Raw genomic sequence first — 18,303 nt, forward strand, 5'->3', positions numbered from 1 at the left:
TCAAAAACTGGTCACGAGCGTAACCTTTTTTGAATGTTGGTTACGAATCATACGTGTTAAAACCATCGAATTTGAGCGTTCCTCACAATAATGTATAAACGTATTGATCTTAGCTTAGGTTTTCACCCCGTGCTTCAGTTGACCCAATTAGGGTTTCGGTTTTAAGGTTGATATATGCAGTAGTGTTGTGGGCTCATTTTGTTCGAAATCCAAGCCCTACTACTATTCCCTACGAGAATATTAGGATATTAGATAGAGAAACTAGGTTTCCGAAATTGCCCTAAAACACGAACAAAAAGCCGAGAACTCGAACGATACCTATTTTGGCTAATAATAATAAAAAAAAGAAAAAAAAAAAAAGAAAAGGGAATTCTGAAATTGTCTCGTGTGTTGGTTGGGTAGAGCGGTCTTCAGAAATCAATCTTCAATTTTGTGCTCAAAATTTCCTCTGTTCTGCTTCACTGGACAATGCCCTCCTCTTGATCACTTTCATGTCTCTCCCCACCAAACGCTCTGCTACCCCCACCGCCAACACCGCCGCCAGCTCCGTCGTCTCTTCTTCACCCACTTCCACCGCCTCCATCTCTTCCCCTCCTATGAAGAAAACCAAATCCCAACCTCTTTCCACCTCCCTCGACCCCAACAAGAATGGCCTCCACCACCTCGACCGCCCTTCTTCCAACATTACTTCCTCCGCCCTCGTCGATGACGCCGATTTCGACCCTTCCTCCATGGCCCTAGATGAAGATCTCAAGCCCGACGACTCCCCTCTCATTGGCACTAGCCGCGCCGTCGCCACCAATTTGTCGCGGAAGAAAGCTACTCTTCCTCAGCCTGCCAAGAAACTTGTCATCAAGCTTGTCAAAGGTCTGTTCTTTAGATCTCGTTCCTCACTCGTGGGGTTTAGGGAATTCGTTTTCGATGTTTTGTTGGTTAGGTTTTGTTTTCGCGTGATCGATTCAATTTGTTCTTTCTGACTTCTAGGTTGAATTTGTTTTTGCTGATTGATATCTTCGTGTTCTTACTTTTAAATTACTTGGAATTTAGCTGTAACTGAACATGGGCTCTCGAGTTGAATTCAATTCATTTTGTTTTTGTGGCCATTCATACTAGATTACTTGTCGTTGAGCTTTAATTGGACGTTTTCTGCTGATTTTCCTTCTGATTGCTGAGTTCTACACAGCGGCATTTAAATTTTCAAGTGGATCATAAGAAATTCTATGGTAGAGCTACCAGGATTATAAAACATTATTTCATGTTCTTGGAGATTAAGAGGACTCTGCGTATGGAATTGGGGAAGTTATTTCATTATTTTGGGTAGATTTTGTAGCTAGAAATATGTACTCTTCTACCAATATCTCAATTGGAAGTTCATGATGATGGAAGATTTTTTGTCATCTGCCAAAAATTGGTAAGCTGAAGAAAAAACATACTTCAACTTGGTATCTATTATTACAGTGAGATCACGTCTATACTCTGTGTTAGCTTTTGCTTTTATTTACTGCCTAGCCTTTTGTGGTGTAGAAGATGGTTCTAAATAGTAGTGAAGACACTGTTAAACTTAAATCTCATGTTGAAAATGGTTTACATTCGCCAATTTTTTCTTTTTTTCTCTATGAAGCAAAACCGACCCTCCCTGCTAATTTTGAGGAGGATACATGGGCAAAGTTGAAATCAGCCATATGTGCTATATTCTTGAAGCAACCTAATTCTTGTGATCTCGAGAAGCTTTATCAGGTCAAATTTATGTCTATATAATTGTTTCTCCACTTCTTTGGTTGAAAAAGGAGAGTTTCTGAAATTTCGTCATTTATCCATATCTGAGGTCTCCTGACCAATTGCTGTATAATGTATGCAGGCTGTTAATGATCTTTGCTTGCACAAAATGGGTGGAAACCTTTATCGGCGGATTGAGAAGGAGTGTGAACTGCACATATCTGCAGCATTACAGTCTTTGGTTGGGCAAAGCCCAGATTTGGTGGTTTTCTTGGCATATGTGGAGAAATGTTGGCAAGATTTTTGTGATCAGATGTTGATGATTCGTGGCATTGCCCTGTATCTGGACAGGACGTATGTCAAACAAACACCAAATGTGTGCTCATTATGGGACATGGGCTTGCAACTTTTCAGAAAACATCTATCTTTATCTTCAGAAGTCGAGCACAAGACAGTTACTGGTCTATTAAGAATGATTGAGAAAGAAAGGTAAATCTCTATTCTGAATGATGCAATAATTTTTAGCATTATGGATATCGCATATTCACATGAAATTGCATGTTTTTTCTTTATTTGTGGACACTAATTTTGGACTGTGACTTCTCATGCACGTTTTGAGTTAATAATAAAGTTAATAGTCGAGGGATTTCTTAATGAAAAAGCTTGAATACTTGCAACAATTGTTAGCAGTCTTAGTTTATCTGGAGGATATAAGCTATCGACAAAAATGGTTATGACAGTCGTTTCGTATAAGTTTCTGTGATTGGAATGAGGATCGACAAACAATTAAGAAGATGTTTTCTTTTTAAAGTTATTTGTGTACGTTAGGTTTATGTAACGAGAAACTCTTTTCATTGATTTAGAGAAAAAGAATACAATTTCAGTTAATTACAGAGATTGGTACAAAATGAATTCTCAATGAAACAAGAAATTTGATTAGGTCAACAACGACCTCCTAACCTTTTTATTTGCATTGAATGATATGGTTGTTCCTTCCCGTAGACCAGCGATTGCTTTAAGGGCATTCAGCCACAAAATTTTCCCTCTCTTCAAACTATGCGCACCTAGCATTGGAGAAGGTTGTCATCTCCTCTTTTTAGCCAAGTGATCTTACCTTTTTGAATCAATCTTATTCCCTTTGTTATTGAGATGTCAAAGAGTTCCTTCCTTCATATCTTTCTCTAATCTTTTTCTTCATTAGAAAGTTGCATGTTCTCCTCCTTAGCGTTGTAAAGTTCCGTCTTATTCTCGAGATTCTTCTTTTCAAGCAAACACAACAATGAAAGGCACTTACTACATTCTTTGATAATTAGAACTAAGAGAAACTACAACTCAGTTTTCTGCTTTTTTTCAAGCTGTTGGCAGCTTGGAAAATATTGGACATGCTGCAATGAAAGGCATCAGAACTAAGAAATGCCTCATCTATATTCATTTTATATCTTTGTCAAATTTTTCTTGAGTTCATTCACCTTTGGCCTCTTCCTTCTTCCATCAATCTAAATTTTTGGATGTAACACCAGATAAGATATGATATGATTATTTAATATTTGGGTATAAGAGGAATTTTTCCTAAGTCATGGAATTAATATTTATTTGTAAGTCAAGTTTGGGTATATGATCCCCTTGGTTTGAGACCCGATGTGTCTGTGGCGTTAACATCTGGATAGTTGTTTGGGGATGGAATGCTGATTGCATATCTTGAAATGATAAAAAATATCTGTCTTTGTTGAGGGGCGACAAATTCTTGATGCATCCCTCTTGGCCAACGAACTCATTGATGAACGGGAAAGAAAGAAACAAAAAGGTGTAGTCATTAAACTTGACATGGAAAAGGCCTTCGACAAGGTTGATTGGACTTTTCTCAAAATCATTCTTATGGCAAAAGGCTTTGGCCCAAATTGGTGAAGGTGGATTAAAGGATGCATCTCATCCATAAATTTCTCCATCATCATCAATGGAAGACCGAGAGGGAAGATTTATGCCACGTGCGGTCTTTCTCTTTTCTCTTCATCATGGTAATGGACTGGCTCAGTTGCCTATTGATAAGAGCAGAATATGAAGGGTAGATAAAAGGTTTTCAGATTGGTAACGAAGGCTTGAGCATCAATCACCTTCAGTTCGCAGATGACACAATCCTTTTTTCTGATTTGGTTGATGTCTCTTCCATAAAAAACATGATTGAGACGATAAAATCCTTCGAAGGATTCTCTAGACAAAATATCAATCTCCAAAAAATAGAGACCATGGTCATCAATATTAGCACAAAGATCATTGAAGAATTTGCTAGCATATATGGTTGTAAAAAGGGGGAATGACTGAATATGTATCTAGGACTACCTCTAAAAGGAAACCACAAATTCTTTTCCTTCTGGAAGATTATTATTGAGAAAATAGAAAGAAGGTTGTCAACATGGTCATCACGTTATACTTCAAAAGGCGGAAGACTTACCCTAATACAAGCCACATTATCCAAACTCCCTACTTCTACATGTCTCTATTTGAAATGCCACAAAAAGTGGCCGCGGATATAGAAAGACTTTTCAGAAATTACTTGTGGAAAGATGGCGCACACCTTGTTCGTTGGAATATTATAAACCTTCCAACATAAAAGGGAGGCCTTGGCCTTCTCTCGATAAGGAAGAAGAACAAAGCTCTCCTCGCCAAATGTATATGAAGATATCATCATGAAGAAAAGGCCTTATGGCGAAATCTTATAAAGGCTAAATATACTCCTACATCAAACAAAAATCACCCCTCCATCTTCTACAAAAGGGCCTTGGATCCATCTTCTACAAAAGGGCCTTGGAAGTACATAAAGAAACATCAAAATCTCATCACCAACCGAACTCGCCATAAGGTGGGGAATGGGGGAAGCACATCATTTTGGACCGACCCATGGATTGAAAACACCACGCTAGCCTTGAAGTATCCACTTTTGTACAGACTCGCTCATAGCAAAAAAGCCACGATTAAAGAAACGTGGATTGTTGTCAACAAATTTTGGGACCTGAAGCTTGGTAGGAATTTAAAGGATAATGAAGCAACGGAGTGGGCCAAATTAAGCCTTGCCCTTGCCCTTGCCCTTACCCTGTGGTATTGTCAAACAAAGAAGACTCACTAACTTGGCTCCCCAACGCTGATGTGGTCTTTTCTACAAAATCCTTGATGATGGACATGGGGGAAAAAGTAGAAGCAATAAATCCCACGCTAGCAAAGACAATATGGAAAGGACATCAACCTAAAAAGGTGAAGTTCTTCCTTTGGGAAATAGCGCATAAAACCATCAGCACAAGTGAAAATCTTCAAAGAAAAGAATGCCTTACATCACTCTCTCTACAAATTGGTGTCCATTATGCAAGAAAGAAAACGAATCACAAAGTCACTGGTTTATGCAATGCACATACGCTCAGAATTTTTGGACAACGGTTCTCAATATATTCGGATGACATCTCACATTTCTTAGGGAGGTAAAGGATTTTTTGGATGTGGCCTTAACGTACCACCCTTTCAAGAACGCAAAAGCCCTATTATGGAAAAACTTCATCATGACTTTCTTTTGGAATCTATGGAAAGAAATAAATCAGAGAATATTTGCAGAAAAGACACAAACCTACACAAAACTTTTCGACAATGTTGTTTACCAAGCTATATCTTGGTGTAAATTGTCTAATATTTTTACTTCCTATAGTTATATCTCCCTCATTGCAAATTGGGAAGGTCTTTTGTAAACACCCTGGATTATACATCCCTCTGGTTGAAAATTTTATATTAGTGACACTGACACATTACCGATCAGTAATCCCTATATGGGTGAATCTTCCCATTCCTTTACTTCTCATCCCTGGGAATTATCTACTGCGTGCAATCCTAACGAGACATTACAAATTTGCAAGTGTAGATTACTTTATATTGGATTCTTTGCTGTTTTCCACAATGCATTAGAATTTCAGAATTTCATAAAAAAACATAAGCCAATTTTACTGAGGTTTGAATATTCATTATGAAGTAAAATATAAAAGTTTTTTTTTTTTTTTTTTTTTGTACAATTAGTTTATCTATTAGATTATTCCACATTATACATATATTATGTAAAATAATTGACTAACAGGGATCTTTAAATGGTCTTTTAGGCTAGGTGAAGCAGTTAATCGGACTCTCCTCAACCACCTTTTGAAGATGTTTACTGCGCTAGGAATTTACTCAGAGAGCTTTGAAAAGCCATTCCTTGAATACACTTCGGAGTTTTATGCTGCTGAAGGCATGAAACACATGCAGCAGTCAGACGTTTCAGAATATTTAAAGCATGCAGAGGTTTGCATTCATCTATCTTTGTGATAATCTTGCTCATTTTCTTAGCCATGATTATACATTGATTAAGTACGCAGTAAATCTTTTGGGAAAAATACACTTTTAGTACCTCTGGTATGAGGTTGGTGTTTATTTGGTCTCTGGGGTTTCAAAATCTAAATTTTTGTCCTGAAGGATTGAAAAATGGTTCTAAATGGTCCTGAGTTAAGTTGAATATTAGTTGACTTACCTAAAAATTAGGTACCATGTTGATGTGGCAATTTTTAGTTGAGGTTTCAATTTTCATACTATTTTTGGCTTAGGTAATTTTTTTTTTTTTTTAACTTCCTTTTCCTTTTCCCTCTTCCGTACTCGTTCCTTTTCTCTTCCTTTCTCCTTTCTTCTCCTCCTCCAGCCGACAGCTACGGTAAAATGAAAACACGAACAACCCCCTCTCAAACTTTGGAATCTAAAAAGAAGGAAACTCCCCTATCCATAAACACACACTACCCCCTTTATAAATCCTCTCCTCTCCATTCTCATTCCCAATCACATCAAAATCCTCGTGAACAAACGAGCAATTGAAGAGTCAAGTAGAAGAAGCATGATGAATTTAATCAAATTGAAGATGAATATGTTGCTCAATTTGTTCTATGCCTTCATCGTCGATCCACTCCATTTTGATCTCCCAGTTTCCTCAGTTTTGTTCTATGATTGAACAACAAATGAATCGGGTGGGTGATTTAAAAGCCGGGTTGCAATCTCAAGTCATTGCTCTGCCATCAGAAGCTTCAGTATGAGGTTGTAGAAACGTTTTGATAGGTTGGGTGTTATCAGTTGCATGGAGGAGCAGATTTCCCGAATTGTAATGTTTCCTTTTCGAAACTTTTTACTATTTTAATGTCGTTCAATATAATTTAAAAAAATTACAAATAAGCAATCTATGTCAATAATTAACAACCTAGTATTTTGGTGTCAACCAACGGTCAATAGGTTCAGGACTCCTTAGAACTATATTTCAAACTTCAAAGACCAAATAAACACTAGGACCAGAGTTGTACCTTGCCCAAATCTTTTTTTAAAGCAAAAAAGTAGGGAGCAATGATTGGAAATCAAACCTAAGTTCAAGGTAGAAATTAGGAAAATGCTCTCGTAATTGTAAAAATAAGAAAAAAGGGGCTGGTCTGCAACTTATGTTCCAAGGATAGTCATTCTATCATATTCTTCTTCATTGTGTTTTTGCCGCTAAAGGGTGGCTTCGGTTGATGGAGGAGTTTGGCCTCATGGGGTCTCTTCCGAGGTTCTGGAAATCAGAACGGGTCTGGAATAAAGGGGCTGAAGTTTTCTAGGTTGGACATTAAAGTGGACCTTCTCTTAATTTTCTTTTCTTCCTCTTTTTTGTATTCCCAAGCTGAATCCAGTTGGAATTAAGGGGATGCGCGTTCTTAATCCCAGTTGGACACTCTGCACTAATGAACATTGGACATCTCTTGATTGCATAAATAGTAAGAGAACATCGCTTGGTAAATGTTGGAGGCTACTTACCTGCAATTTGCAGTATCGCAAGTCGATCAGAATTGTAGGTTAAGTAGTAGTTCTTAGTTTTGAATCTCATAGTTAATGAATATGAAGGGGTTGGTTGATTCCTTGGCATAAAAAAGATTGCGCATTCTGTCCATTGAAGAACCGAATGTTAATCTTCCTTCTTGTGTTTCTCACTAATCATATATTTATGTTAATTCTAGTTCTGCATCTGTTGTTCCAGGGGAGGTTGCAGGCAGAGCAAGATAGATGTTTGCACTACCTTGATTCAAGTACAAGAAAGCCACTGATAGCAACTACAGAAAGACAACTCCTTGAACGTCATATATCTGCAATTCTTGATAAGGTTCCATCAATAACTCAATTTTCTTTATTCTTCCATAAATTCTTGTTCGCTCCTACATTGTCTTCTTGCAGAATATATTTGTTTAGAATCTTTTTTGGCGTTAGGGTTTTACATTGCTGATGGATGGGAATCGTATGGGAGACCTTCTGAGAATGTACAACCTTATTTCAAGGGTCAATGCCCTTGAATCACTAAGACAAGCCCTTAGCTCATATATACGAAGAACTGGGCAAAATATTGTCATGGATGATGAGAAGGACAAGGATATGGTCCCATCGCTTTTAGAATTTAAGGCTTCTCTTGATACAATATGGGAAGAAAGTTTTTCCAAGAATGAAGCTTTTTGCAATACGATAAAGGATTCGTTTGAGCATCTGATTAATCTTCGTCAGGTACTACTCTCTCCATGTTTGTGTTCTTGTTTTCTTTTCAGCATGTTCCCATTAATTGTTGAAGATAATTAAAATAAGTGGTGCAAACACATTCTTAAACTGCAACATTATTGAATTAATAACCTTGTAATTGGTATTATTCTATCTGGTGTACTTTGTCACCCTTGTTTAAAAGCGTATATCTGATAATGTTGAGAAAGAAAAACATTGAGAACTAATGTTCACCTTATTGCGCGACGAGGTGAATAAGCAACAATATCTGCTGAGCCAAGTGCTATAGCATGATTTGCAGGAAGTGTTCAACTCTTTTTTCTTCAGATGTAATGTGATAAACTGGACTTTGATCTTACTCATAATCATAAGTTGTAAAAACTATGGACCAAACTTTTATCGATATGTGAATTAATTCTGCTAATCTATATTACTTTCAAGACCTAGTTTTGATTTCCTCATCAGCTTTGCGTGTCTTAACATACTTTTAACATTTTCTTTTGTATCATCATTTCAGCTGCAGGTCTATGTTCAATTATATGATCTAACAGCCGAATATTTTCCTTCTGTAGAATCGTCCTGCCGAACTGATTGCAAAGTTTCTTGATGAAAAACTCCGTGCTGGAAATAAGGGTACGTCTGAAGAAGAATTGGAGGGTACCCTGGACAAAGTGTTGGTTCTGTTCAGGTTTATTCAGGTAGTTATCATATTTGTCTAATTCATCTCAAATTATTTTTCGGCCACTTGCTATTTTATTTTGCCATAGCTTATGCGCACTTGTAATTGACATGAAGAAAACAATTTTTACAGCTTGCCTGATTTTGTTCAATGTAGGGCAAAGATGTGTTTGAAGCCTTTTACAAGAAGGATCTAGCGAAGAGGCTTCTTCTAGGAAAGAGTGCTTCCATTGATGCAGAGAAGTCTATGATCTCCAAAGTCGGGGACTAGTTTTCCTTGTTTCAAATTTCAATAGTGATTGTTGAGTTTTATTTACTAATCATGCCAACAGTTTGTTTGTCCAATTCTTTAGCTCGTAGTTGTTTTAATAATGCTAACTAGTTCTTTTTTCTTCATTGCAGCTTAAGACCGAGTGTGGTAGTCAGTTTACAAACAAACTTGAAGGAATGTTTAAGGTGCATACTTCTGAAATTTATTTTCAAGATTTCTCCAACAATTGTGATTTTGTTTTTGACACAATGCCGAATAGTTGTGAATTGTGGTTAGTTTTCACCATCTCCTGAAATTCATTTTCTGGTGTATTGTATTAGGACATAGAATTGTCTAAAGAGATCAATGAATCTTTCAAGCAATCATCCCAAGCGAGGACAAAGCTCCCCATGGGGATTGAAATGAGTGTTCATGTCTTAACTACTGGGTAAGTTGTAATTATTGTTGTTATTTACTGATTAGCTCTATTTCATTGTTCCGCCTTTAACAAGAATTTTAATAATCTATTGGTCATCTGTAGGTATTGGCCAACTTATCCTCCCATGGACGTTAGGCTTCCCCACGAATTGAATGTCTACCAGGTTGATATCAATAAACAATAGTATGGATCTTTAAGAGTACATGTAATTTGGAGTAATTCTTTGATTTCCTTGCTTTGTGTTGTAGGACATTTTCAAAGAGTTCTATTTGAGCAAGTACAGTGGGAGACGCTTAATGTGGCATAATTCATTAGGCCACTGTGTGTTGAAAGCTGAGTTCCCAAAAGGTAGAAAAGAGTTGGCCGTTTCCCTTTTTCAGGTGAGTTTACTTTTGGGCATTATGGTTGTTTTTAGGGATTCTGTGGGACCTTTTTTTATTACTCTTCCTTGTCTCTCTTGGATGAAATGGGGCGGGAAATCATCATATTTTCTAACCACGTCGAAAGATTTAAACTGTGCATTGTCGTCCAGACCGTGGTTTTAATGCTTTTCAACGACGCTGAGAAGCTCAGTTTTCAAGACATTAGAGAATCTACTGGAATTGAGGATAAAGAACTCAGGAGGACTTTACAATCACTTGCCTGTGGAAAAGTTAGAGTACTGCAAAAGGTGGAGACATCTTCATTCAATGTCTTTTCTGGGAGAAAATATAAATGAATTATGAATTTAAACTCCTTTTCTCTCTCCATCATATATTTAGATACCCAAAGGTAGAGACGTGGAGGACCATGATTCGTTCGTGTTCAATGAAGTGTTTACTGCTCCCCTCTACCGTCTTAAGGTACGTCGATTTTCATTTTGCCCACTCGGAATGATCGTGTTATACCAACGTCTGAAACTACATTTATTATCGTGTGCGATGCAGGTCAATGCAATTCAGATGAAGGAAACAGTAGAAGAGAATACCAGCACAACTGAAAGAGTCTTTCAGGACCGTCAATATCAGGTTAACCATTTTTCTCTATAGTTCTTTGAACTTGAATGTAAACTTAGAATCGAAGAGAAGAATAAGACTTGAAAGGCTTGTTACTATTCTCTGACCAAACAGCAGATTAATAGTAGATTACGGATTCGTATACCCCTAAATTAGTTGTGTGCCATCTGCAGGTTGATGCCGCTATTGTTCGAATAATGAAAACCCGAAAAGTGTTGAGTCACACCCTTCTGATAACTGAACTATTCCAACAGGTACAAGACACTATTCGTTTTTTTTGTTTCAACATTACGTAGGGGCTAGAGATTCAAACCTTTGTTTTTTTAGTTGAGATGTAATGTCTTAATCGTTGAGTTATGCTTGATAGGTAAAAAAGGCCTCATGCATTCCTAGTCCATATTATTCGTTATTTTTTCCAACAAGAAACACTTTTCATTAAATGACACTTCTGATAACTCGACGTTTCTTCCACCTATAAATGAAAGCGAAAATGGCTTTGTTTTTTGTTTCAACAATATGTAGGGGCTAGAGATTCAAACCTTTGTCTTTTTAGCTGAGATATAATGTCTTAATCAGTTGAGTTATGCTTGATAGGTAAAAACACCTCGTGCATTCTTAGTCCATATTATTCTTTATTTTTCCCGACAAGAAACACTTTTCATTAAATGGCACTTCTTTCAACTCCTTGACGTTCTTCCACCTATAAATGAAAGCGAAAATGGCTATCTGATTCTGGTTTGTTTGGAGGAACTGAGAAGTGTGTAATATCTTGACTCTTGATATTGAACTGGATTTATGTGGTATGTTGAACACAGTTAAAGTTTCCAATAAAGCCAGCGGATTTGAAGAAGCGGATTGAAAGTCTTATCGATAGAGAGTACCTAGAACGTGACAAGAGCAACCCACAGATATACAATTACCTTGCCTAAAATAGTGTTTTCCCCTTGCGAACAACACCGAAAATTTCGGGCGTTGGAAGGAGGGCGGGATGTTCTTCATCAATCCCTTTGTCAAATTAATGTACAGAAAGAATTTTAGTTTCAATATTTTTGGTTATGTATGTTGGACGTTGATGATTGTAAAGGCATAATTTTGTCTCTTTAAATCTCTTCTGGCGTTTCTGGTGAAAGTTGTGTATCTCATGAAATCATCTTATCAAGTTTACACCCAAAAGTTATATTAAAACAAAGAGATCCCAATTGTAGTTTTATGAAAATTCTTTGGGAAGTACGATTAGGAATCGAGTAGATACAATAATTGGGTCACTGGCCAATCTTTGAAGTCATTTTGTTTTAACATAAATCATCGAGTTGACGGATCTAAAGTTGAATTGAACACTGAGAAACATATTCAAGCTAGTATCAAGAATAGTAACTTTGACCTTGACCTACCAGGTAAGTGACTTCTTCACTAGTATTTGAGTTGGATGAATTGTTCGGGAACAGTGCATGCCCTATGGTCCTTGCACGAGTATTATCTTGTGATTGTTATGTTTGTTTATTATGTTATGGTGTACTCTTATGATGAAATATGTCATTTTATGGAACATCATGTTGACAAGTTGTGACATTGTTGAATGTGACATATTATGAAAGTATGGTATCATATTGTACTCTACCTTATGTAATGACATAATGTTATGACATGAAATGATTATGTTAGGGATGAAATGAACGAAAATATGTATTTAACATGAAATGATTATGTTAGGTATGAAATGAACGAAAATATGTATTGTATCATGGATACATGTCATGATTTTAAACTATGGGGCTTCATGCATATTGTATGATCACGTGCATTGAGATACTTTACCGTCATAGTTAGCACAAATATGTGTCTCACAACATTTATGTCCATCATGATGTTATGAAATAGTATTATAGACACCACAATACTATGCACACTCCCTTCCCTCCATGATATACTAGCAGTGTGGGTTTACATTAGTTGTAAGCCAGGTCTAAGAGTACGTATACGAGCTCGTTTGAGGGTTCATGTGCGCGTAGGCCATGTGTAGATAGGTACTTACACATCTAATTCTATCCATAGTGGAAGTTGCGACCAAGACCATGAAATAATGTTTTAATTTCATGATAGGTCTCAAACACGATTGCATGTGATTGTATTTTTTCTTAAAATACTCAAGATACGTGCTTATTTTTCAAGTAAAGGTAAAGTACCCCTTGACAGCCGACGACATTACAGTGGAGGTCATGAGATCAAAGGTAGGATAGTTGCATTTATATAAATTGTAGCCCCTAAAGTTAGATTACTAGATTAAAGGTAGGAGCTGCATTTATATAAATTGTAGCCCCTAAAATTAGATTACTAGAGTACAGTGTTTTTGGGTACGGATAGCCCTTAAGTTATTTTTGTTATTTTATTTCTGCTATTTTTTTTATGGTTACTTTATTATTTAACATTGTATACAAAATGTTTTAAATGAACTTAGTGCATATTAGACATGACTTGAACTTAGTGCATATTAGATATGACTTGCATGCAATGGCGACCCTGAGTGCATATTAGACATGACATTACATGCAATGACGACCTTGTTTTCAATAAGAAAATCAGATCGTTACCTTCCCTATCGAAATCCTCGATTCTTAAAAAAAAATAAGAGAAATTTTAAGACTTCTACATCCCCGATTCATAGACATCTGTAGAATCAATAGTGGAACAAACACATAATTTGTGGGTTTGAAAGGAGACAGCCACGGTCAATAAACCTTCAATTACGTGATACTAAAAATGGATCATAGATCCTATTAAACTGATCAACAATTCCATATTACTCGGCCCTATCTGCGAAAGAACATTACAAAAACAAGTACTAAAGAAAAATGGAACCATGGGGGAAAGAAAGAGTTCAAACAAAACAAACAATCAAACAGTTGCATAAGTTTTCAATAATGAAAAATTGCTCAGAGATATGGAGAGTGAAATCTTCATTAACGCTAACTCGATGCGACGCAAAGAGAAATAACTCTTCTATCACTGAAGACGAACGACGTCTTCGACGCTAACTTCCATAGCTCTTCTGCTTGCATTAACTAAATTATTGGCAAAGCTGTTCAACTGCAGTGACAATCTGCGCAGGCTGTACCACAGTCCAATCTTCCAAAGTCCCTGCATAAGGAGTTGGCACATCCTGAGAAGACAAGCATACGATTGGCGCATCCAAGTAATCGTGGAAGTTCTCGGTGATCGCTGCTGTCAAACTAGCGCCAATTCCTCCGGTTCTCATGCACTCCTCAACGATCAGTACTCGATGAGTTTTCTTCACGGAGTTCCCAATCGTGTGAAGATCGAAGGGCTTCAACGACCTGATGTCGATTACTTCCGGATCGTAACCTTTGTTTACAAGAGTTTTAGCAGCTTGCATCACATGATACCTCATCCGGGAATATGTCAATATTGTGACATGCTCGCCAGGTCTAACCATCTCGGCTTCCTCGAGAGAACAGATGTATTCTTCATCTGGGATTCTCTCTTTTAAGTTGTAAAGCAAAACATGTTCAAAGAGGATCACTGGGTTGTCACTCCTGATTGCAGCTTTCATCAAGCCTTTTGCATTGTAGGGTGTGGAACAAGCAACCATCTGGATTCCAGGGATCGACTGAAAATATGATTCGAGACGTTGCGAGTGCTCAGCACCAAGTTGACGCCCAACTCCACCGGGGCCACGAATAACTATTGGTATCTTGAACTGGCCGCCAGATGTGTAGTGAAGCATTCCACAATTGTTAGAGATTTGGTTGAATGCAAGAAGAAGAAATCCCATGTTCATTCCCTCAACAATTGGCCTCAGCCCAGTCATGGCAGCTCCAATACCCATACCTGTGAAGGAGTTCTCTGCAATAGGCGTATCGAGAACTCTAAGATCCCCGTATTTGGTAGCTAGACCTTTGGTTACCTTATAAGAACCACCATAGTGACCGACGTCTTCACCCATGACACAAACACATGGGTCCCTATCCATTTCTTCCTCCAAACCTTCTCTTAGTGCTTCAAAAAGCAAGAGTTCATGCCTGAGAAGAAGAATGAAGAGATTAAATGCAACAGAAATTTTGACAGCATGTATTTAGAATTGTGGCACAACTGATACATGAGAAGGGCCGCAGGGCCGTATAGTTTGTCGATCAACATGTATGGTAATTCAATGACATGACTCAAATTAACGACACAAAATTGTAACAAAATAAGTAAGTACTATTTAAACTAGATGTGGTAATGCAATCATCTCTCCCCATTCCTTGTCTCCACACAAGCTTTTTCTAGGAGTATGGCATGGGATACTTCAGTGCCGTAGCGCCTGGTACTTGAACATTGGCTCGAGGTATTTTCTCTACCCCTTCTTACCTTGAAAAAACAAAGGCACCTTGCGTCCTTGAACCAATAACCATCTTTCGGCTAACCTAACCTCCTCCGTCCCTTGGGACCAACAAGTAGTACAGGAATATTCACTTGTTGTCCATTGACTATGCCTTTCGGCCTAATCTTAGGCCCTGACTCACCCTCCGTGGACGAACCTTGCGGAGGAACCCTTAGGTTTTCAGGGCATTGGATTCTCACCAATACAAAGCAAATTACCCATAAATAAAAACTACATTGCAAGAAGGCAATGGTTAAAGAGGTGTGGAGCCACTTTTAAAAGCTAACTTGGGAGAAAGTTGAAAGGCATGGAGATGGAACGATCTCAGTCTCGATCTTGCACCAATTGTCTCTTACAAAGGGAATATCCATGAAGATGGGTTCCTAATTCAAATGGTTCCTTCTCCATCAAATCTCTGCTTTATGATATGGTCAACTCAATTAACCTCTTGGAGACATGTTTGTATATAGATATTTGGAAAGATAGTTACCCAAAGAAGATCAAGTTTTTTCTTTAGGAAATTTCTCAAAGAGCCATCCTAACTAAAAATATCCTTCAAAGGCGAATACTACCTTACTTGGCCATTTCCTCAGGCTGGTGTTTCTTATGCAAGGCTGATGGCGAAGCACAAAAGCAGAAATTCATTCATTGCCCGCTTGCTTGGAATTTCTGTAGCAAAATTCTCGAAGTTTTTGGCTCGTATTTGACAATTCCTAGTTATATTAAAGGATCTTATCAACTTTTCAGACAGATCACCCCTTTAACAATGCTAAAGCACTGCTTTGGAAGCACATCACCTTGGCCTTCGTTTGGGTTTTATGGAAGGAATGAATCCAATGGGCTTGTTTGGATAAAGAGTACACCTTTAAAGGGTTTTTCAATCTCATTATTTATTATGTTATTTCTTAGTGTAAACTGTCCAATCTCTTTGTTTCTTATGGGCATGCTTTCCTTTTAATCAACTCGGAAAGCTTTTTGTAATCACCATCTTATATGAAATTGTTCCCTTTTTTTTTCTTTTTTTTTTTTCTTTTTTTTTGTAAATTTTGTATGAAATTGTTCCTGATAAAAAAAATAAATAAGAAATATCACACATGAAACATAGCAGAATTTCAGAACCATCATTGATTGAATAAACAAACAAGCACGACGTGAGCTACTTCGGTGCACAATGTGTTCAGTCTCTCAGACAGTCCTGAGAGCATAATTTCACTACTAAAAACTTGGTTGTCTTTTATGAATATGTATACTGAATCCAAATGCAGAGGGACTAGAAAATCACATTGCACATGCACAGATATAAAATAAATACATACAGAACATCTGAGGATGATTCTATTGAGAGACCAAATTTCAGAAGCAAGAATAGGAAGGACGCAAGACAATAGCATCAAGATACTTGAAAGAAAAGGGAGGCTGGGAAGCCTTCGCAAACATCAAGGTAATACACAGGCAACGCTCTCCAACATTATTACAACTGACCTACCAACCGAAAACCCTCCCCGAGTCCCTAAATGAGAAGGTGTGAGAAAGAAAACCATCCAGAAAAGAAGCACCTCTTCCTAGGCAGAACCAAAAGCCAAGGCATTACCAAGAAGGCTTGAACCAAATTGTCTAAAAGAAAAGCATCGATGAAGAAGGAGATCCAAATCCTGATACCCTGTGTCTCTCCTACAAAACACACACCTCATCTAAACCATAAAGACTGTTTTAGGTAGCGTGTCCATGTCGAACATGTGTAGGACAAGGATACATCCAGACCTGCTCAAATACGTATCCAACGAGCTAAAGTCATGTCTAATATTATTCTTATGTCCTAATTTTGAACACGACTTCCTAAGCTCTTAGGATCCCATCCTCTTCCACCAGATATAGCCCACCAAATCCTTCCATATCTTCAAGCTCTTCAAACATTGCTAGTTGTCTTAACTTCATATATTTGTCGAGTCTCATGGTCACCTCTACAGTACTTGCCATCAGACCGAAGGACATTCTTCATGGTAAAATTGCTCCCAATGAATCAGCTTTTACGGCTAATTGCCAAATCACTGACTTTATCATTTTATTTTCCAGTGAAACAATGGATGACTTCAAGCTCGTGAAGCAAAGGAAGTAATTGCTAAGAACATCTTCGAAAAAGTCCAACATGGTTGACTTGAATTTCTCGTGAAAGGTCCATGTTAAAAGACAAGGCTATAGCTCTAAAATAGTGGCGAAGTACCACAGGCCTATTATCCCCAACACATCCTTCCACAACAATAGTGGCGAAGTGCTCAATAAAGTAAAGCTCAGAAGATATTTAGGCATTAAGCGTTTGCAACAGAGTTTCCAAATCCGAAACAAATCATGCAGTTTCAGAGGAAAAGAGATCCCAATTCCCAATACTGTAGTCAAAAGTTAACATAATTATCAAATAATTCCCTCATCCCACAAATCCCTTATCAAATACAATAACAACGCTTCAGCAATTCTATTACTTTGAATAATCAAGTCAAGTATAGTAAGTTCAGGTGTTAATTACAGGAATGATGAGAAGCATACCCTGGCTTCGATGCTGTGGAAGCAGAGGAACTATCAGCCTTGGTCTAACAAAAAAGATAAATTTAGTACAACGAAGTGGGGTTTGATTAAGCAGTAAAAACAGAAAAAAAAACGAAAGAGAGGAGGAGGGGAAGCAAGCAACTAACCGCAACTGCACTAGTGATGAACTGGTCAGAGCGAGATCTAGGCCTGAGTACATGGTTAGTTCTTCCCTCAGATCGAACAATGAACAACCCACCCTTCCTGTCTAAATCAAATGAAAAAAAAAACAAGTATAAGAGACTCAAGAAGCATGGAAGGAAAAGAAAAGAGAAAGAAGAAAGAAATTACCAGAAACGGAGAGGGATCTGGGAGGGTGAAGGAGGGATTTGTTGGAATCTAAGGCATTGGGAGGGGAGAAAGGCGTACGAACTGCAAGCCCCTGGAAAACAGTCGCCATATCCGATGTGTAGAGAGCAGAGCGGATGGGGAGGAAGAGAGATTGTGAAGCGGGTGGCAGGGAGAAGAGGAATTTATATGAAACGAAAAGGGAAATGGTGGAGGGCGGCGGCGGAGGAATCAAGGGGGAAAGGAGAAGAAATCGAGCTCCGTTACAGTATTCGCTGCTTCTTCGTCTTCTTCAGGCAGTGTGTTCCTCGCAGAGATTGGCGATTTAACTGCAGGAATATCATCGCCCACATCCACATGCTCCACTTCGATTTCATCGCCACCTCCAAAAAAAAAAAAAAAAAAAACCCCTTTTTTT

General features: G+C 37.9%; 2 protein-coding genes across 2 annotated transcripts; one reads left to right on the forward strand and one right to left on the reverse strand.

Annotated features, from left to right (window-relative positions):
• The first annotated feature begins 383 nt into the window (after window positions 1-383).
• LOC111457039 (cullin-4-like) lies at window positions 384-11,802 on the forward strand. Its single transcript, XM_023099160.1, has 17 exons — window positions 384-867; window positions 1,622-1,737; window positions 1,859-2,205; window positions 5,847-6,027; window positions 7,769-7,891; window positions 7,996-8,283; window positions 8,847-8,972; window positions 9,110-9,211; window positions 9,355-9,408; window positions 9,544-9,650; window positions 9,744-9,804; window positions 9,890-10,021; window positions 10,174-10,311; window positions 10,403-10,483; window positions 10,568-10,648; window positions 10,810-10,890; window positions 11,452-11,802. Exons 1-17 carry the CDS (start codon window positions 492-494, stop codon window positions 11,563-11,565), a joined length of 2,508 nt encoding a protein of 835 aa, XP_022954928.1. The 5' UTR covers window positions 384-491; the 3' UTR covers window positions 11,566-11,802.
• A 1,535-nt stretch (window positions 11,803-13,337) lies between these two features.
• On the reverse strand, window positions 13,338-18,281 carry LOC111457090 (pyruvate dehydrogenase E1 component subunit beta-3, chloroplastic). Its single transcript, XM_023099234.1, has 4 exons — window positions 17,889-18,281; window positions 17,705-17,805; window positions 17,559-17,602; window positions 13,338-14,673 (listed from the first exon to the last, which is right to left on the reverse strand). Exons 1-4 carry the CDS (start codon window positions 17,995-17,997, stop codon window positions 13,701-13,703), a joined length of 1,227 nt encoding a protein of 408 aa, XP_022955002.1. The 5' UTR covers window positions 17,998-18,281; the 3' UTR covers window positions 13,338-13,700.
• Between the last annotated feature and the right edge of the window lie 22 nt (window positions 18,282-18,303).

This window comes from Cucurbita moschata, unplaced genomic scaffold (assembly GCF_002738365.1).
Source record: "Cucurbita moschata cultivar Rifu unplaced genomic scaffold, Cmos_1.0 Cmo_Scf00019, whole genome shotgun sequence".
Taxonomy (NCBI): Eukaryota; Viridiplantae; Streptophyta; class Magnoliopsida; order Cucurbitales; family Cucurbitaceae; genus Cucurbita; species Cucurbita moschata.

What these genes read in the sequence shown, in the direction of transcription:
- LOC111457090 (XM_023099234.1), bottom strand. Translation starts at nt 17,997, where the DNA reads ATGGCGACTGTTTTCCAGGGGCTTGCAGTTCGTACGCCTTTCTCCCCT. An exon ending in TCATCACTAGTGCAGTTGCG is followed by an intron (nt 17,603 to 17,704) that starts GTTAGTTGCTTG and finishes CTTTTTTGTTAG; the next exon opens with ACCAAGGCTGATAGTTCCTC. An exon ending in TCCACAGCATCGAAGCCAGG is followed by an intron (nt 14,674 to 17,558) that starts GTATGCTTCTCA and finishes TCTTCTTCTCAG; the next exon opens with GCATGAACTCTTGCTTTTTG.
- LOC111457039 (XM_023099160.1), top strand. Translation starts at nt 492, where the DNA reads ATGTCTCTCCCCACCAAACGCTCTGCTACCCCCACCGCCAACACCGCC. An exon ending in ATCTGATTAATCTTCGTCAG is followed by an intron (nt 8,284 to 8,846) that starts GTACTACTCTCT and finishes TTCCTTCTGTAG; the next exon opens with AATCGTCCTGCCGAACTGAT. An exon ending in TTCTGTTCAGGTTTATTCAG is followed by an intron (nt 8,973 to 9,109) that starts GTAGTTATCATA and finishes TGTTCAATGTAG; the next exon opens with GGCAAAGATGTGTTTGAAGC.